This window comes from Ochotona princeps, chromosome 9 (genome assembly GCF_030435755.1).
Source record: "Ochotona princeps isolate mOchPri1 chromosome 9, mOchPri1.hap1, whole genome shotgun sequence".
Lineage (NCBI taxonomy): Eukaryota > Metazoa > Chordata > Mammalia > Lagomorpha > Ochotonidae > Ochotona > Ochotona princeps.
The window spans coordinates 32,798,623-32,821,445 of NC_080840.1; the positions used below are offsets into that span (position 1 = coordinate 32,798,623).

A 22,823-nucleotide genomic window follows, 5' to 3' on the forward strand; every position below is an offset into this window, starting at 1 on the left:
ACACCAGGTTGGTTCGTATCTTGGCTCTCTGTGAGGGTGCTGCAGTGAATATGGGAGTACAGGTGTCTTGTACTGATTCCATTTCCTTTGGTGATATATGCGGAATTGGTGTAGCTGAGTCATGTGGTAGCTCTACTTTTAGTTCTTAGAGAAATTTCTGAGCTGTTTTGTATAAACGAGCTAATTTGCATTCCCACCAGCCATCTGTAAGAATTCCTTCCTCTTCACATGTTTTCCACCTTCAGTATTGGTCTTACCATTAACGTACAGCATTTTAGCTGAAAAATTTTGGCCCAACATGCAAATATGTACCCATTTTTAAGGGTACGAACTAGCACATGGACACGGTGTAAACTGATCAGAGCAGGCAGCCTGTGTGTGTCCTGACTCCTCGTGCTGCTCACCAGTGCCTCTCCCAGGACCTTACACATTTGTACTGCATGGTTGGAAACTCTTAATTACTCTGTTTTGTGGAACACAAGCTCTTAATACTTCTGTATTTGGAGGTCCATTATTCAGCATCCCTCTGTGTTTCTGTCTTTGATAATAGCCATTCTAACTAGCATGAGGTAATGTTACATTATGGTTTTGATTTGCATTTATGTGATGTTAAGCATCTTCTCATATATTTATTCACAATTTGTATTTCTTTTGAGAGGCACCTATTCAGTTTCTTGGCCCATTTCTTAAAATTTTTTGGTTGTTCCTGAGTTCTGTTAAATATATCCTGGACATGAATCCTTTCTCAGTTGAAAGTTTGCAGCCATTTTCTCTGGGTAATCTCCTTACTGTGGATGGCTTGCTCTACTGTGTAGAAACTTTTTCGTTTGCTATAATCCCATGTTCCTTGGGATTATATTGTATTTTTGATGGGTAATAAAAAAAGTTCACTGGGTGGACCAGTGTCTTGAAGTGTTTTCCTTACACTTTTTTTAGTAGTTTCATAGTACGGATTTTTAAAATTGTTACTGGAAAGGCAGATATACAGAGATGAGCAGAGACAAGGGAGAGATCTTCCATTTGCTGGTTCACGCTCCAAATGGCTGCAATGGCTGGAGCTAAACTGATGTGCAACCAGGAGCCATGCCCCTCTTTTAAGTCTCCCATGTGGGTGCAGGGTTGCAAGGCTTTGGGCCATCCCATCCTCTGCACTTCCAGGCCACAAGCAGGGAGTTGAATGGGAAGTGGAGCAGCCAGTACAGGAAGTACAGGAATCGGTATCCATATGAGATGCTGGCATTTGTAGGTAGAGGGTCGGCCAATTGAGCCAGTGTGCCAGCAGTTAGGTCTTGGGTCCATTTTGAATAGAATTTTGTACTGAGTGAAAGATGAGAGGGAAGGTTCACATTTCTTTAGGCATATGGATAGCAGGTTTTCTCAGTGCATTGTTGATGAGACTTTTCTTCACTGTATGGTTTTGGCACTTTGGTGAATCACTTTGCTGTGTGTGAATTCATTTCTGAAATCTATCCTGTTCTATCTTCTACATGTGGGCATTTAGGGAAGTACCATACTTTGGTACTTCAGCTTTGGTGCCTACAGCTCTGTAGTATGTTTTCAAATAAGATACCATGATGAGGGCCCGGCACAGTGGCCTAGTGGCTAAAATCCTCGCCCTGAAAGCACCAGGATCCAATATGGGCACCGGTTCTAATCCCGGCAGCCCCACTTCCCATCCAGCTCCCTGCTTGTGGCCTGGGAAAGCAGTCAAGAACAGTCCAAAGCCTTGGGATCCTGCACCCACGTGAGAGACCTGGAGGAAGTTCCTGACTCCTGGCTCGGATCGGCTCAGCACCGTCTGTTGCAGTCCCTTGGGGAGTGACTCATCAGATGGAAGATCTTCCTCTCTGTTTATCTGACTTTGCAATAAAAATAAATCTTAAAAAAAAAAAAAAAGATACCATGATGTTTCCAAATTGCTGCTTTTGCTCGTGATTGCTTTGACTGTTCACTGTCTTTGGAACGTCCATATGGCTATTAGAATGATTTGTCTAAGTCTGTAGAGCATTTAATTGGTATTTTGATGGAGATTGAATGGAACCTATAAATTGCTTTGGCTAGTGAGTACATTTTATTGTCTTTCAAAGATTTATTTACTTGAAAGAGTTGCACAGAAGCAGAGAGGTGTTTTCCATCCACTGGTTAATGTCCCCAAATGGCCACAACAGGTAGGGCTGGGCCAGGCTGAAGCCCGGAGCTTCTTCCAGGTCTCCATGTGGGTACAGGGCCCCAGGCACATGGGCCATTTTCTTCTTCTTCCCTGGTGCATTAGCAGGGAACTGGATTAGAAGTGGAACAGCTGGGACTCCTAACCTGCACTGATACGGAATGCCAGCAATACAGGCAACAGCTTAACCCCTCTGTGCAGTATAATGTTTATTCTTTTAATTTATGATCATGGGAGGTCTTCTCATATTTTTTGTATTTTCAATTTCCTTCGTTTATATCCTAATTTTTGTAGTTTTCCATATTTATACCATGTTTTTGGGGGGAGAGTTACTATGAATAATATTGCTTTCATACTTTTTAGCAGAATTGTTACTGGTAAAAATGCTGATTTTCATGTTTCTTTTTGTATTCTGCAGCTTTACTGAATTTGTCAGTTTTTAAAGACTTGGTGAAGTCTTCTGGTTTTCAGTTTAAAAAGTCATCTGCAGGAAATTTGACTTTCTGCCTTATTTGACGTTTATTTTGCCTAATTGCACTGGCTAAAATTTTTCATGCTGCTTTGGATACAAGCTGTGAGAGTGGTTATCATTCAGATTCCAGATCTTGGAAACACAATTATCTTCTGCTTTCAGGGTGATGCTGGCTGTGGATTTGCATGGCCTTTATTATGTTGATGTCTGTTCTTTGTGTAACTTTTTTCTTATCATGAGTGGATAGTTCATGTTCTCAAATGTTGTAAGCTCATTAATTTGTTTTTTAATTTGGTTGCTCTCATCCACTGGTTCTTTTCAAAAACACCTGTAACAGCTATAGGTGGGCTGAAAGTAGGAAATCATTTCTAGGTCTCCCACAGAAGGGGCAGAATCCTGGAGTTCAGCCAGAGCTGGGTGTAGAACCCAAGAATGCTGACGAAGGCTGTAGGCTGTTAGCTTCTACTGTGAGGTTAGGGCACCTTTCTGCTGCAAAGGGCCTGCAGCTGAACCACCTCTTGTTCTAGGCTCTGTTAGTCATGTCATGTTTTTTGTTTGTTTTAATTTACATGCTTGAAAGATTTATGGAGAGAAGGAGGGGCAGACAGAGATCTTCCATCTGCTAGTTCTCTTCCCGAATGGCTGGGCCAGGCCGAAGCCTGGACCCTGGAACTCCATTTAGGCATGCTGTGGATACCGGGGCATCTTCATTTGCTTTCCCAGATCATTAGTAGGGAGCTGGAGCTGTAGCAGCAGGGTTGCCATAGGTATAGGCTATACCAATATGCTACCCCATACCCCATCCCGATGTTCATTCTTTATTCTGTGATACATTATAATTTCTGATTTGTGTATATTGAGCCAGCTTTGGCTCCCTGAGATAAACCCACTTTATCATAGTAACAGATCTTTTTAATGTGCTGGGGAATTTGTTAATATTGTTGAGAATTTTTGTATTGCTGTTCCTAGGGGAATTGTTACGTAGTTTTTCTCTTGTGTCCCTTGTTTTGCAGTCAAGGGTAATGACCTTACAGGTTGAATTTAGGAGGATTCCTTCCCTTTCAATGTTTTGGGATAGTTTTAAAGTAGTAATAACCATCTTCAAGCTTGAACAGAGTTCAGCAGTGATGCTGTCTACTTCTTAGCTTGTTCTTTGTTGGGAGATTTTTATGTCATTGTTTAGACTTCTTCATGCTTTAATTTTGGGGAGTTGTGTCCATTTCTTCTAGGTTTTATTAATTGGAGACTTTAATGAGTACACATATCCATTAATCTTTTGTATATCTGTGGTATTGACTAAAATGGCTTGTTGTTGGTTTGTCTGAAGGTCCCCACCCCCCAAAAAACCCATGAACCCACCATTTCATTGTTCATTGATCCTTTATATTCCAGGTGTTCAGTTGTTTCTGCTCTCATCTTTGAGTGTGGGTTCTTCAGGTGTATTGTAGGATTCTTCATTGAATGTAAGTGCTTATTGCTGTAGACTCTTACTACTGTTGTTGATTTTCCTATCTGTTTTGGTATATTGTTTTTCCATTTTTGTTATAAGGAATTTTTAAATACCCATTTTTTTTTCTCTATAGTGTCCCATTGTTTACTCAGAAGTAGGTTTAGTCTCCATGAATTTGTTTCATGTTACTAAAATTTCCATAATTTCTTGTTTTTCTTTTATACCATTTGGTATAAAGAGATCAAGGTAGGCTTCCCACGGGTTTTGAGGGTTTTTTTGTTTCTTGGTCCGTATATATGATCTGTCCTCTGGAATGTGCAGTGTGCTGTTTAATGTCTGGTAAGGTCTATTTGAGTAGTGCGTAGTTAACGGATGTTTCTGTGATGTTGCTTTTTGTTTGGGTTTATAAGCCTGGGTCAGAATGAGGTGTTGGTCTCCTGTGGTTTATTAGACCTCTTCCCCCTTTGGTTTACAGAATCACACACTCACCATTAGGTGCATATACATTTATTTATTAACTTATATATCTTGATGAATTGATCCTTATATAGTGATCCTGTTTTCATAGTTAACTGCCTTGAAGTTTGTCTTAGCTACTGTTCCTTGTTTGGTTTTCATTTGCATGGGATTTGACTGTGTCTTTTTCCTGCAGTCAGTCTGGGTAGCATTGGGGGATTTAATCCACTTACATTCATTTGTCATTGACCAGTAATGACTCAGAAATGCCTTTTATTTTGAAAATCCTTTTTGGTTCAGTGTTGGTTTGCCCTGCCATGGCACATGTCTCCGCCTGATGCTGGGCAGAGTCCATAGACTGCATCTCAGCACTGGCTGGGGCGGAGGCCTGTGGGCTTTGCCAGTCACTGGCCTTCACCTGGAAGGCCTGGAACTGAGCTGCCCTTCTCACTTTCCTTCCTAGCAGTGGAGTCCTGGCCCCCTGTCCACTGGAAGTTGGTACACGTGGTAGAAGTGTCACTTGGCTACCTGGCTAGAGAGGGGAGAGAGGCTATAGGGGTCTGTCTGGCTCTAGGTTTCACTGAGCAGGTCTGGTATGAGGTTTCAAGTCAGAGTCTGGATTTAATCTGTTCTCCCCTCAGGTGAGGTGTTTCTCTGTCTGCTGTGCCCTTGGAGCTGGGAGAGGGCTTAGGCAGCTTGTTCCTCCCCTCTTCCCGTGTCCTGCTGTGCTGACACCAGGCACTGTGGTCTCCTGCAGGCTGGTTAACTCTTCGTCAGGGCGCGAGGAACTCCTGCTGCTTGTGGAGGGATTATTGCTAGTGTCTCATTCAGCTGCTGTCTTGCTCTGCTCCCAGCTCATATGTTAAATTCTCTTATGTAACCTGTATTAAATTGAGGTATCAATGAGATTGCATTTTTAAAAACCTCTGATAACGCAAGGACACTTTTTATTTTAAATATTCTTTCTATAACAGTTCTTAGAAGCAGTATGCAAAATTACCATAAAAGATAAAAATACATATTTACATTTTTAAAAATAGTCTGAAAGCTGATAAACTGTTACGTCCCTATATGAGTCAGTGTCATGTGTACTTGACCTCAATGATCTCTTCAACAATCTGTTTCAGTAAGTTACGTAATGACTTCTTAGGCCCAACAACATGTGAGGGTTAAGCTAAAGATCAGTGGATATTTTCTTGGCATTTCACCAGGTTATAGCCCCACGTGTGGGTGTAATAGAGCATACTTTGATTTTAAGACTTCTGGTGACCTGGGTATTTGAGCCAAGTCCATCCTTAGAGAGTGGGAATATTTGGTGTCTTACCAAGTCCGTCCAGCAGAATGACCTGTGGACTGGTGTCTGTCGACACTCACACTGGAGTTCGATTCCCCTGCAGTGTACCAGGGGATCATCGGAAGTTTGATAGGTTCATTCTGAGCTTGTCTAGTAAAACTGGAAAAACTTTTCTTCCAAAATGCATCAGGAGTGTTATCAGACTTGAAAATCGAGCTTGTCTAGTAAAACTGGAAAAACTTTTCTTCCAAAATGCATCAGGAGTGTTATCAGACTTGAAAATCTCAGTAATTAGCAGACTTTAAAGCCAAAATATATGTAGCTAAGAGTTACCATCACATCTAGGAGTTAACAGTGTTGAAGAATCCAAGCCTCTCCAGCACAGAGGGTTGTCAGGCAGAGGCTATGTCTCTGTCCCCACCCAGATGTAATCTGGAATGAAATTTACTGATATTTCCTCTCTAACTTCTGATGACATTTTGCTTTATAGAGTGATTGGATCCAGGTTATAGTGAAAAGTTTTACACAAGGCATTATAGAGCAAAAAGGAATGCATTTCGATGTGTAGTCAGAATGTAACAGGATTCTGTACATTATTCCCATTTTGGAAGAGAAGCACTTTTTGTGACTCCATTTCTTCCCCACTGTCCAAGCACGTTGGCTTGGTGCGCACACTGGCTTCAGTACACAGCAGGAATCCAGGCCTCCGTCTCACGGGAACCCTTTCCTCAGGGCTTTATTTTTCACCATGGAAAATTTACTTATGAAGACCTGAGCAAAATGTGGATCCACCAAATAGTGGTACGTCTTCACCGTGGAGGTAGGGGGTTCCACAGCCACCACAGGGCAGGGTGTTTGGGTGGAAGAGCAGCTGGGGGCCAAGTGACAGGCCGTTGCGGTGATGTAGTCCACAAGCCTGCTGTACTGTTGTTCTGACAGTCTCTCTCGGACTCCATCCACCTAGAACCCCAAAGGAGATTGTTACTCGCCAAATCGTGTCAGTGAGACTTCCACAGCTAAGTACTTGTCCTGTGCTGTGAGGTCATTTATCAAAATGGCTTCCTTTTTGTTTCTACTCTGAACTGTGCCTGTGGTGTGACAACAGGACAGCCTGTCTTAGGGTAAGCGTCATTGGGGCGCAACATCTGGATGTTTAAGTTGACCATTTTATTGCAGGGCATTCGTTCAGTAACCATTCAAGCACCTGCCTGCCAGTGCCTTTACTGACCAGCCTGGGAATAAAGAGGGAAGAGGCCTTTCCTCTGCCTAAATCTAACCAGCATTAAACTTGGCACCTGAAACCTGAGTCCCTGAACCTCTTTAGGTAAAACAAACAAACAAACATGATCTCACCTCCCCACTCCCTTCGCCCCCTCCCCCCCAAAAACAGTGAACTCCTTTAAAAGTGGCTTTGGACACAGCATAGAGAGAATACCTTTCAAACTGTAACATTTTGTTTTTATAAATACCAGGGTTTAAAGCCAGAGAAAATAGAAAAACTGGGCAGAGGAAGGGGAAATTTTTATGGAAAAAGGGAGGATACAAAGTACATTTATGGTTCATAAAAGTCTGGCTCATCTTCAGTGGAACTTGAACAGGAGAGTTGAGATATACTACTACCTCAGCGCTTAAGTGAGATTTTCTGAGAAAGTACCCATCAAAGGCAGCTGGAGCTATAAATCCTTCGCGCACAGGTCCTGCAGCGATCTCGTGTGGAGATCAAGTAGAGCAGCGAGTCGGCCGAGCACGCCCCGGTGGGGACAGGCAGCCAGCTGCTGGCCTTCCTGTGGCTCTTACCTATGAACGCTGGCGGGACCACTCCGCCTGAACTGTAAACATTTAACAAGGGCTCTTAAATACACTAAGTAGTGGTGATGTAAAGAACTGCTGTGCTTTGGCGGTGTAGGACTGCAGAACTCCTGCCGAGGGTCTTAAAAGCTGCAGAGTGGCAGCGAGATGGGAAAGGGAGGAGGACGGGCGGCATCCATCAGGAGTCTGGGTTTCCTGCTTTTCAGCTTGGGAAAGAAAAGGCCCCTAAAGATACACTGACAGATGAAAGCTGTGCACCAGCCGGAGCACTGATGGTATCACTGATGGGGCCAGGATTTAGCTGGAAGCTTTGAATACACAGTCTTAATTGCTCCTCCTGAACAGCAGCACAGGAAAACCCGTGTTGTGAAAGGAACCTGGCCAAGGAATAAATTGACCTTCTGACTCATTTTGAGCTTCTCAGAAGGGATTTCAATAACGTGCCAGGCATATTAAGCAATTATGACCCCTAAAAATGGCTGCATTTAAGCAAGAAAAGCAAATGTGGATTTTTAAAAAGCTGAATCCTGCCATATTTGAATACACAGAATGATGTCAACTACAAATTAATTCCTTCCAAAATTCAAAGGAGCTGTGTTTCCTAGCATCTAAGGCAAGAGCAGAAAGTCACAAGAGCCACTTCACGTCAAGGTCCTCGTCACACCTTCGGTTTTGACTAGAATAGCCGCAGGCTTCTCACCAAGCCCTATGTCTGGGGGCATTGGGGTGCGGTGCTGTGAGCAGGGCAGCGTTCCCCACATCAACAGTGCATCAGAGCAGCCTTGAGGGCTCTGTGTCAAACCAGAAACCCATGCAGTTTGATGCTGAGGGAGGTCACACTGGGGTTGTGACCTGAGAAGAGAGGGCAAAGGGTGTAGACAGTGTGGGGGCCAGAGGCCCCAGGTGCTCAGGGTTGGTCGCTGGGTGGCTGTCCTGCCAGCTGCCGGCCATGCTGGCCCCTTCAGCCTGGTCTCATGGTCTGTACCCCTGACCACTGCAGCCATCATCCCTGAGAACCCCCCCAGAGACCTCTACCAGGCCTGTCCTTGGACAGGTGAGAGATCACAGCAGACAGGAAGTCTTCCAGAACAGGAACAGCCAATCTGGACTATTGTAAGATGGGAATGATTGGCCACGCAGCGCAGGAGCAAGCGAAGGCCCCAGGGCAGTCACAGAGCCTGTTAGGGCCTTGGAGGTGGACTCTGCTTGTTAGGGACTGAGGACCTGCCAGGTCCTGGTGGCGGGTCAGCGCTGCTTTCCTGTCAACTGGATCAGAGGCTGTGGCAGATGCAGTAAAGCAGCCTGGACATCTGACCTGTGTTTATTCCCAGCAAGTCATCAACTGGCAGCAGCAGCAGAGTCCTGGTGCCAAGCCCCAGCTGAAAGCCTGACTGATTATGAGCCAAGAAACCAGAGAAATCGTACAGGGTTGTTGTGCTTGGCTGCTTTCCACCTCCTCAGATAATTTTACCCAAACGGGTGTGAGGGAGACACAAGCTGCCATATCAGGAAGAAAATAATGAGAGGAGGAATTGGGCTGGGCCTGCTGGGGGGCAGAGTCACTCAGCCCTTGGACCGGGGAGGGCACTTGTCTCCTAGGCCACCGGCAGCCCCCGGGGTCAGCCCGTCCCCAGGGAGGCACGAGCCCAGAGCACCTGCTTCCCCTGGGTTGGACTTCTTGGGGCAGGGCTCGCCTCTTGTCCCCAACACTTCAATGAGATCACCCTTTTCTTGTCTACTTCTGGTGACCACCATGGGGATGAGAAATTATCTGACAGAAAGGGGGAGACAGCTGCAGGAGGTGGGGGCATCCCGAAGGCTCTGGTTTGGAGTGGTCACCGAGCTGGACTCCTGCGTGGCCCAGGCCTCCATGGAGCGTCGCCTGGGATCGCTGCTGTCATCCTAGCTGGTGCGTAACCTCTTACTCTGAAGCTCCACTGATCACCCGACAGCACCCTGCCTTCCACCAGCCAAACTCTGGCTAAGTCATGAGTTCCTACAGAGTCCCTCTGCCCTGGCAACAATGCACGCTCCCACCTTCCTATGTCCAGCAGCTCCTCAATGCCAGGGTGCCTGCCCCATTGGCACCCTGCCCCTGGCGCCCTGTTGGTGGGAACGCACCTCTACGTCGCAGGCCACTCTGGGCTGTCTGAGCTGCACGGTGAGCAGGTGGGCCTGCTGGCTGTCCTGTGCACAGCTGACCTCGGTGACGGGGAAGGCCTGCTGCTGTGTGTCCTCGCTGGCGCTCACCACAAAGAGCACTTCCGACGTCAGCAGCAAGCAGCCCTCGTGCTCCTGGCCAGAGCCCCGCACCAGAAGCACATCCAGGGCCATGTGGACCTCCGGTCTGCCCAGAGACTGAAGCATTTTCCTGTTGAAGCAGAAAAGAGGCCAGGAGCTTAGAGCTCACTGTCCCCAGGGCTGGCCCGCTTCCCCCCATGGTCCCCCAACAGAGAACCAGGGGTCTTCACTCTGATTGCCAACTTCAGGTAGAGTTGTAAATTCCTCCTGGGGACAAAGATTTCCTTCGTCCCAGCACCCCTCTTCCCCCTCCCCCCATTAGAACGCTGGTCCCATGGGGAGTTGCGGCCCCGGGGCTGGGCGGTGGGGAGCAGAACTCGGCAGCCTCTCCCTGGCCCTCGGATGGTTTTGCGCTTCCAAGATGCCACAGCCCAAACTGGCGAACCACACTGGGAGTGTGACCCATGTGCTCGACGGCCAGCCAGGAGCACCAGCCTACAACATGGCTGTAAAGCTGAGTCTGTGGCTCAACAATTTTACCAGACATATTTGACGTGGCCGTTGGGGGCCTGGTCGGCCTGGAGATCGTGTGGCTGACAGCGCTGCTTGGGAAGCTGAGAAAGTCCGGCTCCGTGTAAAATACCTGTGTTGAAAGAAGTGAGAGGCTTTTACTCATCCTTTGCTGGAAAACAGTTCTGTGCTACAGTGATGTCATCTGCTTGGAGCCACCCATAAATGCTGCAGACCTGGAATGTCACATCTTTGGAAGCAAGTGTACTAATATTGACAATCATTAGGCCGAACAGTGCTCTTGTCCCCGCTGACCCGACCTGGCGGCAAGCTGCAGTTAGATGAATGTGCCCAGTCCAAGCACACGGTGGCACTTGGGGCAAGCGGCTGGGTGCAGCGGCTGACACAGCACTTCGCATTTTTATGCGAGGTACTTCTTGATGTCTTTGCTGAATATTGTAATACTTCCTGATTGGATCTGTGCTAGAGTTGGTCAGAGACTAAAACACAACCCATACATAGGCACCCAGCTTTCTCAGCTACACCACTTAAGTCAGTGACATCACAGCTCTGAAGCACCCCACCACATCCATTTATGCGTGCTCGGGGGTTCTGACTGCCTTTGTGCGGCCCCTGGGCCAGCCCCAAAGCCGGGCACCCAGCAGCAACCACGCAGGCCCCCAAAGAGCCGCCAGAGCCAGAGATGGCCCAGGCTGTGTGCTTTCTGAGGCCTTGTAAATGTTTATGAACGAGGCACAGTCATTAGACTAAGAGTTAGTGGTTTGTAAAACCTTCAGTGCAGTCATAAAAGTTTTACAAGAGTGATGGAAACCCAAAAGGCCATGTGAAGCCCTGCTCTGAGATGCTCTTACATAAGCGAGGGGCACCCGGGAGGGGCGGGACATTTCTCGAAGCCAAGAGAATTTACGAAGGACCCGCTGCCTGCCACTGCTGGGCCCATGGGCAAGAGCAGCCTGGGCTTCCACAGTGCGTGTGTGAGGGAGGCCGCAACTTCCCCATGGTGGAGCTGCAGGGGGCCAGGGGCAGGAAGCCCCCATGCTTGTGCCTGGGTGGGCTCTTCAAGACTGCTTCCGGAGGTGCTGCCATGCAGGCCCTGTGTGTGCCCACACCAAGTGCCCGGTGCCTGACCAGCAGGGGAGCTGTCTTCAGATGTCTGACACAGCTTGTTGGCCAGCTCCATGCCCCAGCGGTGACAGGTCGCGGTCCTAGTCATGTGGTCCCCATGGACTGCTCTGCCCCCCTCCAAGGTGAAGAACCCACGTCAGTCCCTCACAGGCTACTTCCTGTCTGTCCCTCCAGGTTTCTCCTGGGGAACATGAGGAACTCCTTGCTTTGCCCCTGTGTCCTTCACTGCCCTCTGACACCTGTCATACTGCAGAATAGATTCTGGGAGATTCCTCTTCCATTTCTCTGGCTCGGCCTGCTGTTGCTGGTTAGGAGTGCAGTTCTACGCTGAAGCGAGACAGTGTTACTCACCGCCTCGTCACTGCGTGCGGGTCTGGCTGGCTGCCCACCAACTTACCATAGCCGGTCTGGGACACGAGCTCGGCCGCTCCACCGATGGGCTTGGTGAACACCCCCATGATCCCCTTGCCCATGCCAGAGATGACGCCCTTGGCTCTGTGGCCCGCCGAGGCGTGGGCTTCCGCTGTCTTCTGGAAGTTCTGCATCGGCTGGTCAACGATGCCCGCGATCGCCCCTGCAACCACAAAAGCCACAGTGAGTGCACACGTGCCATGCGCCACGTACGGCGTGCTGCCCTCCAGCCTCACGATTGGTTCCTCACTATCCGAGAGGCCAGCCTACCAGGGGCTGCTCTCGTCAGGTGTTTGTTGCCTTCATCGAGACCATGTTGAGACTGAGTTTAGTCCACCTGGTCAGGCTTTGTGACAGGGTGACTGACCAGAGCCAGCAAGCATGGCAGAGGTGGCCAGGGAGCAGCGGCGCTGCCTTCTGTGGTCTGCCACAGGGGGAGGCAGGCTTCCTGGGCTTCTGGAAGTTCTGTGTGAGTCCAGCCCTGCTGACGCCTCCCGCCCTGAACTGGGAAGTTACTCTCATCCACTGACTTGCTCAAGGGGCTCCTGCTGGCGGCAGCTCCCCGGCTGGCCAGCCACATGTGGGTGGCTATGAGGTGCTGTGGGAGGTGAGACATAAGAGAGCCGTCTCCCAGGCCTCTGAATGGGGGCCAGGCACCCTGTCACCTGAGACGGGCTGGTGCCCCAGGTTAGTGCTCCCCACGCTAGACGCAAATGGGATGCTTAGTGTGTGTGCCCTGTTTCCTGCCCAGACACCCAGGAAGATAAGTGCTGGAAAGGCGGCCCCTTGGGCTGGTCCTCCTCATGCCAGAGGCACTGCAGGGTGGGTGGCCTCTGGGGACAGGGCAATGCCCTCCGCCCTGGTGCCCTACATGTTCAAAAGAGGAACTGGGGCACAGTGGGAATGCAGAAGGAGCTGGAACAGGCTCCAGGGGTGTCTTGGGAAAAAGGATTTGATCAGTGTGGGCAAGGCTGATGCCAGTTCTGCAGGCAAAACTGTGTTTTTACAAAGCCATTACTTTTGGAAAAACTGTTGTGGGCTCATTTAAAAGCCTCAGACGCCCCTGGAGGCCAGTGGTCAGGTTCCTCGCTGCCTTGAGGCCCTGTGGTGGCTGCCTGTTCAAGCGGCCTCACATCCCACAGTGTCCCATAAACGCCTGTGGGAAATGTGTCCTCTGCAGTCCACTTCCCCAGGCGGGGGTGAGGGTGGGGACATGTGGAGGGGGCCCTCCAGTGCTGGGCACAGCAGTGACACTCCCCTCCCTGTTCCGGCGAGCACAGTCCCATTAGATGACATGAGCTCTTGGCCAGCCCCTGCATGCGCTGTGAACACTTCACTCCCAGTGCCCTCAGTGTCTGTGCTGCAGAGGTAGACACTGAGCACCTGGAGTCCTGCTCCGGGGCCTGGCTTCCACACTGCTGCAGACAGCAGCTCCCACTCCACACTGTGCTAAGTGACGCGTCTAGGCCGTGGCCCCTCCACACCCTTCCCTGCACCAGACAGGTCTGGAAAAGCCCAGAGATGAGCACAACATGGACAGGCTCTTGACCTGGATGCAAGGGAGGCAGGGACAGAAGATCTGAGTGAACTAGGAGGGCTCCAGAAACGGGGGCACCGCCTGACAGGTGAGCAAGGCCAGGAACTGTGTGCCCAGGGTCCCTGGACTGGCAGGTGCAGCTGCCCTAGACACACCAGGGTGGGACTGACATTACCCCCAGCACAGACACGTTTCTGGAAGGTGGCAATGTATGGCAGGTACACTGGAGGGTTCCATAGACAGACTAGATGATGCCCATTGGGCACAAGGTTTTATGAGGCATGGCGTAGATCAGAACTTGGCAGTTCTCTTAACCTGCCAATAGGAGCCAAGCCTCACAAGGAGATATCAGAGGCTGGCACTGTGGCCACCTACATCCCATATGGCTGCTAGTTTGTGTCCTGGCTGCTCTACTTCCAGTCCAGCTCCAGGCTAGTACGCCTGGGAAAGTAGTGGAAGATGGTGCAAGCTCCTGGCTCTTGGCTTGCTTCTGGCCCAGCTCCCAGAGTTGTGACCTTCCGGGGAGTGACCCAGTGGATGGAAGACCTCTCTCTCTTCCGCTCTGGAATTCTGCCTTCCAAGGAGAATAAATGAAGCTTTTACAAAGGCAACAGTGACTTCAGCAGGGCAGTCTCCCTGTTCCTCACATAACCAATGGCCCCCATCAGTTTGCAGGGCTGGGGCTTCGCTGGGTGGGAAGAGCACCGAGCCCTGGGGCCAAAAGGAATCACAGTGTCAAGGTGGGGCCAGCCACAGCCAGCCAGTGCAGGGTGAAAGAAGATCCCAGAGTCCCCAGTGATCCTGGAGAGGACCCCGCCGCTGCTTCTGGCTACAGCAGTTCTCTCCATTGAACCAGGCTTAAGCAAAGTGCCCCTACCACCCACTCAAGGGGCTGGCTTGGCTGGGACATCCTGAAAGCAGGCAACTCCTCCAGTTTGCCTGCTGTCCTCATGGCACTGCTCACGCGGCGGGCACTGCCTGCCTGGCACATGACCGTCCATCAAAGGTGCAGTGCTGGTGCTAGCAGCTCCAAATAACAAAAGAGAAACTCATGCCAGAAGGAGGGAAGGCATTGTCTGAGGCTGCCAAGACAAGCGGTGGATGCCTAGCGGTGGGCACTGGGCCTCCTGAGGGACAGGAAGTACCCCCTGTGCCACACCACCTTCTCCAAAGGAGGCACCAACACCCCAGGTGGTGGCCAGGTACTGGGAGTGGGCGTGGCCCAGCGCTCAGCCCGGAACACTGACGGGGATGTCACAGCACGTTCTCACTGCTTCAGGCAGCTCTAGTCGCTTAACCTGAACTTGTAATGTTTTACTGCTTCCTCCCAGAGCCTGAGCTGGCCACGGCCAAGTGCCAGAGTCCGGTGTAGGGAACCCAAGATGGGAGAAGGGACACGGCCTCTCGCTCTCCTCCTCTCCGCCCTCGAGCTGCCCAGGGCCACTTTGATCTCGGCCAGGCGCTCGCTCAGATACGCAGTGGGCTGGGCGCCAAGCCATACAGTTTTAAGTTCCTTTGCAAGCAAATAAACAAAACTGCCCTTGAAAATCCTGCTCTGTAAACTCTCAGCACTGCAGCTTCCTTTTTATAGGTTTTTCCAAAGTACCTTATTTTCAAACATTAGTTCTGTTCTCAGAGAACCTTGGCCATCTTGGCCTCTCAGTGGGCCCGCTGGCCACACCGACAACTGTGTCTGTGCGGAGCCAGGCTGTGCAGGACAGGGACTCAGAGAGGCAGCAAGTTGCAGCTAGCAGCCCACTGCAGCCGGCGCGGCATGCTCCAAAGTCCTTGCAGGGCCTCCTCAAGGCAGCGCGGCTGTTCCTGTCCCCAGGAGGCAGCCAGAGACTGCCCTGTCCCTTTGGCAACCCACACTGAAGCCCCCCGGCTGCATTTTGGAGCAGAGGCAACAAGGCAGGGCCTGGGCTGGCTCTAGGAACCAGCTCCCTGGCGCTCTGAACCCAGTGAGCGCCTCATCCTCACAGCCTCAGCTTTGCCCTGAAGAGCCAGGGTCCACCTCCCCTGCCAGTCCTCCCCAGGGCCTGTGATGCCATGCCCCACCCTTACCCAGCAAACTGATGCCCAGCCGGGACAGGCCCTGCCGCAGCCCCTCGCCCAGGCTCTCCGGGAGCTGCCGCCGCCACTCCTCCTGTCGGTTGTAGTGTTCCTCGTCCAGCGAGAGGCGGTCCATGTTGCGGGCCAGGCTGGTGGCCAGGTTGGTGATGGACGTGAGGGTCCCTGAGGGCACAAGAACACATGACTGGCCTCTGAGTTACACTCGGGAGGGGCAATGGCAGGAGTGTGGGGGCCCTGCACCCCCTCAACTGTGGAGTAAGTGAGGAGCTGGGAACGGGGGGGAGAGGGAGAGCTTCTCTCTTGTCTCCCAGAGGCCAGGCGTTGCATACCCTTTCCTACCATGTGACTGCCAAGGCTTGGGCTAAGCAGTTTCAGTGCCCTCATTGAGGCTGGTTGGAAAAAAAAAAAGGCATGCCACGCTACCTGGAGACACAGAAAGGGTGTGGTGTTCCCACCTGCTGGCTCACTCTAAAATGCCACTGATGCTGGCAGGCCAGGATGGAGGAGCTGAAGCTGTGTCCAGGCATGCACTCCAGGTCTCCTGTGTGAGTGGCGGGGCCCTGGGTCCCTAAGCTGGTACTGGTGCCCGCTGGGAGGAGCGTCAGCTGAAAGGTGTGGGCCAGCAGGAGCGAGCTGTGACATCTTGGCTCTAAGGCTCAGCGACCACTCCCCGGGGCCAGGTTCCTGAAGAGCAGGACTGACTTTCCTCTTTGGGAATCAGTTCTTCCCTCCTTACTGCTTCAGCCATAACACCTCCTCAACTTGACAACTCGCAGGGAGTGACTGTGCCACAGAGCATCTGGGCAACAGTGATGCTTGGGGGGGCGGGGTAGGGGACACGACAAAGGGACCGGGTCAGAGAAAGCCACGCCGCCCTCTGGTGGTCCTAAGAAAGGTTCTTCTCTGCACTTTGCTCAACTCAGCCAAACCAGACATCAGCAGGCACAGCCTGAGGCCCATGGCCTTGCTCATCTGTTATCACATCTCCAGCTCCAGCAGTTAAGTGGCAGAGGTTACTGTCACAGGCACACCCTTACCAGTAATCTGCAAAGATCACACACGTAAGACCAAACTAAGAGAAACTAAGAGAAGCTGAGACCAAGCGGAGAGAGCACTCCGTGAGCCAGTCTGCTAGCATGACTGCTGAGGTTTCGCTTAGCAGGTGTTGGTCATCTGACTTGAACATGCAAACAGCAGAGCCCCGGAGCAGCCCGGAGTGACTCACTGGTCGGCTCCGTGGCCCACTCTCAGGCCTCCCCGATGACTTGAGGCCTGGGGGAGTGGCTCCTTTCATTGTCCATGCAATCTGTTTTTCTTCCTCTTGCTGTTCTCCTGCCAACCCCCCACCCGGAGGCTCCGGCCCCCCTGCAAGGATCACAGATTCTCATATTTCAAACCCAAATTTTCTTCCAAGGCCTTCTGGAGACTTCCGCAACCTGCCCCCTTACAATGGAGTGGCAGCGCTGTCTACGGTCAGATGCCTTTTATGGGGAAGAGGAGGCCTCGGCCTGCCCCCCGCTGAGAAGAAAAGGGGGCTCACATGGCCCTCGTTAGCTCCCCAGCCACTGCCAACCTGCCCCAAATATCGTCAGGCAAAATACACGGGGCTCAGGCTCCAAGATTCCTGTGGGCAGCTGTGTGGTGCTGGTGCCCGGCGCCCCGCAGCAGCCACCAGATGGCACTGTTGACACGGCTTGCCGGGAGAGAGGGCTGTCCCCCTCCCAGTCCCTGTCACCGTGAGTCCTCGTCCTTACCAAAGTTATGACAACTGTGTCTACATTTAAAAAAAAATGCAATGAGGCAACGCGGTGTAGGATTTCTGATGTTTAGCAGAAATCTCGAACACCTTTAGTTTTTCTGTGTTTATCCCATGAAATAACAGTCGAGCCAATCCTCGTTTTCCCAATGGGAGGTTTAAAATGCTGAAGTTCCTGAAACATTTTCGCACACTGCAGGCAAGCAGTGATCTGTTTAAAACATAAGACACTGTATATGAGCTTTGTTATGGATCCAAGGCTTCAGCGTGCCAAGGAGCCGGAGCCAGAGGCAGGCGGAAGGCATTCCCAATCATCACGCTCGGGCGAAGGTGGGCAGGGCAGGTGGCACACAGTGAGCAAGGAGCTACCTTTGGAAATGTGCTTCACAAACGACGTGGTTCCTCTGGAAACTCCGCTCACGAAGGCGCCGGGGCCCCGGGTGAGCCCCTCGTAGGGGAGCCGGAAGAAGTCAGCGACGCCGTTGCCGATGCTGCGTACAAGGCTGGCAGGGCTGCCCAGGATCTCCAGGGACCCCACCACCCAGCCTGTGGGGAGGAAGGCAGGCAGGGGTTACTGGCACTTCCCACGTGGGAGCTGGGGGGTCATGGCGATCCCTTCCTCCACAACTTGGTTTTCACACTGGACTTGAAAAACAACGGATAAGCTTTTTTGGAGCAAGTGATGGCGACCCAGTCATTGACCGAGAATGCGAACAGCAGACCTTCATTCTGCCTGCCACGGACCCTATGGTGCTCACAGATGGCTTCAGGGTGACTTCCTGGCCTGAGCCTCCCACGTGCCCGTGGGCTCCTGCCAGGCCACGGCATCCCGGGTGGCAGGTGACTGTGGGCAGGGGAAGCGCTGGCCGTCACCTATGCAGGGCCACGGGGCCACCAGGCCTGGGAGGAGGCACCTGGGCCAGAAGGGGAGGCCAGATGCTAAGTGGGGTGTTGCAAAGGGGAAGCCAGCTTCTGCCAAGGATGGGGTGTTACTTTTAACCTTTCCCGATCCTACCAAGCTGAGTGCTTCCCTTTGGAACACAGCTAGAGCCAGATAAATGTCTCCCCTTCAACCCCGGATTCAGGCTTCAGTTGCGTAAACAGCAGTGACAGGGAGGGGTGTGTTCCTGGGAATGTCCAAGGAGAGTGGCCTTGCACTTGGCTTCCTATGGGAGCCTGGGCTTGCACCACAGCCGGACTGCTGCCTTGTGAGAACAAGCCTGGGGGTGCAGGGCTGCCCTGGGGCCTCCCCAGACGGTGTGGAGACTGGGGGCTGCCGGCTCAGGGCTCTGGGAACAGTGGGTAAGGCCAGGGGCCACCGAGAGAAAGACCTGGAAGGGGCAGTTTCCTTCAGAAATCCACTAACCTCCCTGCCGGTGGGATGACCTCCAGGGAGCTGGGACCTGTGTGGGAGCGTCTCCTTCTCCCCCAGCAGCAGGCCCTCGGGGAAGACACAGGCCCGAGAGGATGGACAGGGTGTGGGCTGGAGCCACGGCAGGCTCTTGCTCTGAGCCCTCCTCCTCCTCAGCAACACTGGGAAGACAGCACCAGGGCTTGGGGCAAAGGGGGGTGTTTTCCCAAAGGCCGAGGGTACAACAGGAGGCCCTCCGAGGCAGGCCGCTAAGTTCCGTGATGGCCACAGGAGCTACACGGGAGATCAGGGGCATCTCCGTTCGACCAGGGTTGCCGATGAGCCCCGGCTGCTGCTCAGGGCTGGGGACAGTGCCTGGCGTGGGAGCAGAGGCACAGCCAACCCCGTCCCACTGTCTTCCTGGTTCCACAGGCAAGCGGGCAGAGGACAGCCTGGGAGCTCTGAGAGGAGTGTCGCATCTGAGCCACCCAGAAAAGGGCAGGAGGTATAGAGATCCTTCTCTTTAAGTTATTTCCACCAAAAACCAAATGCACGTGTGCCTGGATAGCTGTGGGGACCTGACTTCAGGATGCCTAATGGACGCTCCAGTCCCTCAGGGAGAGTATTTGTGTACAGCGTGCATAATCCTCCACATATTTTAAGTTAAATTAATGTTATATAAACGGTTGTCCTATATTGCTTAGTAGGCGATGACAAGAAAGTCTGAACATTTTCGGTGAGACTGATTGGCAGGTGGGACTCTTTTGCGTTCATGGCTGGTTGAATCCATGGATGTGGAGCCCACGGGTGTGGAGGCTGAATGTGTCAACCTTCAGCTTACTTATTTGCAATTAAAAAACAAAAACAAAAACCACGGAGTCAGCCTGGCTTCCCATCAAACCGAGACTTGGGGCTGGAGAGGGACCTCAGGAAAATATGTCGCCCACATTTCTCCCCTCAAATGGGGCTGGTTCCCCATTCCGCACTACTATTTATTTATCTTTACGCTCCCTTCCGATGACTGCACAAGCTTCCCCAGAAGTGAGGTCAGGGTGTTTCAGCACTGGCAGCTGGGACGCTTCTAGCATCTGATGGCTGGATGCTGACCCAGGCGGGGTGAGGTGGCGGCCTGCTAACTCCCAGGCGCCCCCTCTGCAGAGGTCCTCGCCCCGCCATTCCTCCCTACCTGGGGAGCTCTGGCAGGCTTCCAGGGCTCACTCCGACCCTGCTTAGAGCTCATCTTCAGATTGTCCACTGACTGGAGTTTCTGATGAGCTCAGAAAATTTGACCTCTATCTTAGAACTCCTTGTCTCTGTAACACCATGAGCTTGAGACAGAATTGTTAGGTGATGAAACAAAAACCCCAACAACAACCCAATGGAATCTCCTGGGGAAACACCTTAAAAACACTAACCAAAGAGATCGTGTAGGCATCCTGGAGGCTCAGCAACCTACAACGGCCCCTTCTCGTGTTCAAAGAAAAGGGCTGCCTGAAGGAGTAAGTTTCTGGGACAGCATGTAAGTATACCCATCTATGAAGTTTGAAATGTTAACTGCGGATTTCTTCGCAAGAGGGAAATGCCTTCTGTGCTGTTGTGGAGGCCCTGCCCCCGCAGGCCTGGCGGGGCTCTCCTTCATCTTGTTCTTTTCTCCAACAGTACTAGACGGCCATGCTGATGGTGTGTGCTTCATTCTGGGGCAAGCCTAACCATTGACAGGGCAGGGTTCCTGGTTCCTTTCCTGCAGCCACCAGCACCTGACCAGGGCGTGACGTGTGGAGGACAGAGCACAGGGTATTTCCTCTGCAGCATTCGGGAAGATTGCTGTGGTACTCCTGGAGAGGGCTGTAGGCTAGACCCAAGCTGTGTGTGGGGCGGAGGGCGGGGGGCTCTGTTGCAGTTCTTGCCAGCCACAGGAAGCTGGGTCACTGATCTGAGCCTGCTCTGCCTGGTTCTGCCTTGAGGACTGCAGCTCGGGCGCCCATTACTGCAAATTATTGAGACCACACGGTCCCTGGCCCTCAATTGCAGTGCACAGTACTCCCCATACAGCACTGTGGATGCATAGGAAACTGTCCCATGCAGGCACCTTCCGCCACACTGAGAAGGGAAGCCCAGGCCTTGAGAAACAACAGCTCCCGGCGCGGGCGGCCACCTGCCCAGCCCAAGGGCCCTTCATCCTCCGCCGTCTCCAGTCTGTGCAGAGGCCGAGACACCCACCGGCTGCTCTCTGCTGGCTGTCTGGCGGGGTAGGCAGAGGGCTCTTTGTGCATCTTGTGAGCACACAAATCCTCCACATTCCTCACCTCCAGCTATTCATGAAGAACAAGGAAGAAGGGAGGCTTACAAGCTACAACTGGAGTTCTTTTAGGCCCGGGGAACACAGGGCCTGGGCTAGGTTTTCTGGCTGTGCTAGGATGCTAAGAAAGGGCCTCTTTGCCTGCAAGGGGCTAAAAAAGCATTTGCTTCATGCAATTAAATCCCAGAGTTATATAACAGCTAATATCACAGCCCCTCTTACTGGCATGTTCATTAAGAGCCAAGCAAAATGTTGGGTACTTGACATACTTTCATCTGATCCTCTCAACACTTCATTTTTATTTTCTCCTGTCTCCTCTCCTCCCTACCAACCTCCAACCTCTTGTCAAGTTTTACTCTAGAAGAGAAGAAATGAAACCTCACAGAAACTTAACCGGGGAGAGTCCCAGGACAACCTGTACTCGCTTGGCTGACTTATTCCGGCCCAGAACTCTTCCTCTGTTCTGACAACAAGGAGCAGGGACCCCTGTTACTCTCCAAAGCCAGGATCTCACAAGACCTATCTTACAGATGAAGACCTTGGGACTGAGCCGGGAAGCCCTGTGTCCAGCAGGGACAGAGTCTAGATTTGGATGCTGTCCCTTTCATGACCTCGCCCCTGGGTGTCACTGCTTCCTTACCACCTGAGCCAGTGATGCCCTGGCTTGAGCCCATCCCAGAGCTCAGCCTGTATTCTCTTACCTGCTCGGAAGAGGGCCCCCGCGGCGTAGTGCATGGCCAGCGCGTGCACGAGCTGCCGCGCAGTAGTGAAGACGGGCCCGCGCTCAAACACAGAGAAGGAGAGGGGCGTGTGGTCGGAGGCAATGTACAGCTTGAGGGAGGCGTGGATGCTGACCAGCAGGTGCACCGGCTGGATCACCAGCTTGCGGAGCCGCACAGGATTCCCCAGGGCCCTGGCGTGCTGAGCCACCTGCTCAGGCAGCACCTGCTGGGCCTCGCAGGGCTGCACGGAGGGCCCTGCCAGCTTGCTGCTGGGCAGGTACGATTCGAACAGAGTTTTGATGTAGTACACGAAGGTGTCTTCCACGTATAACCGGGCAGGTTTCAATTCAAAAGTGAACTCATTAATGTCGAGGAAGGAGTTCTGGCCCTCTGTTAAGGTGACACAAAGCTTGACAAAGCAGTTTTCCTTGTACTCTCTCAAATCCATGTTGGACACGAGGAAACCCTGCATTTGGGGACACCGGGTTGCCTCTGATTTCTCGCCCTGGCAGACCAAGACAGCAAAGTGGAAGTTGGACTTGTTGTAGAGCTGGTTGTCCAACTGCAGGTCCCCACAGTAGATCTCAAGGCAGTGTAGCTGAAAGAAGGAGGCAGTGGGCTCCTCCCCAGGGAGGGTGCTGGCCCCGGGGGCCAAGTGCACCAAGACATTGTCCAGCGTGAGCCTCAGAAGTTCAGAGGAGGCTCTGTGCTGGGTAAGGTCATCAAACATGGCCAGGCTAAGCTGCGTTACGAACATCCTAAACATGACCGTCTTCTCTGGAGCCCTGGGGAGAAAGGGAGGGAACATGAGTGCACTTGCTTTTCTTTCTGCTTTGGTGACAGCGCCTCCTCCAACACCTGAAAGGACACGAGTGGCTCCCAAGACACAAATACAAACTCAACTTTGATTACGTCATGTTAGGACAGAGCCAGTCACAAACTGCACTGGATAAAACTCCCAAGGAGCTCATTACAAGTTCCTGTCATGTTTCTATATGTGTCTCCTTACCAACAATCAGATTTTTGTTCCAAATCCTGTGAGTCAAGTGCATGCATTCTGCATCCTGATTATCACAAAGCAGAAGAATGAAGATTCTCTCAGATGAAAATGTGAAGCAAATACGAGAGG

The 22,823-nt window shown here is 51.9% G+C and overlaps 1 protein-coding gene across 4 annotated transcripts in view; it reads right to left on the reverse strand.

Moving 5' to 3' along the window:
- Window positions 1–6,547: 6,547 nt before the first annotated feature.
- The window catches only part of VPS13B (vacuolar protein sorting 13 homolog B), a 657,044-nt gene continuing 640,768 nt past the window's right edge, over window positions 6,548–22,823 (reverse strand). For all 4 annotated transcript variants that reach the window (XM_058668587.1, XM_058668588.1, XM_058668586.1 and 1 more), the window contains exons 56-62: window positions 21,674–22,479; window positions 17,692–17,868; window positions 15,558–15,728; window positions 11,943–12,119; window positions 10,430–10,532; window positions 9,770–10,019; window positions 6,548–6,799 (exon numbers count right to left, since the gene is read on the reverse strand). In XM_058668587.1, the coding sequence (XP_058524570.1) occupies window positions 6,551–6,799; window positions 9,770–10,019; window positions 10,430–10,532; window positions 11,943–12,119; window positions 15,558–15,728; window positions 17,692–17,868; window positions 21,674–22,479 (1,933 nt within the window). In that variant the 3' untranslated portion in view covers window positions 6,548–6,550. The remainder of the gene's footprint in view (window positions 6,800–9,769; window positions 10,020–10,429; window positions 10,533–11,942; window positions 12,120–15,557; window positions 15,729–17,691; window positions 17,869–21,673; window positions 22,480–22,823) is intronic.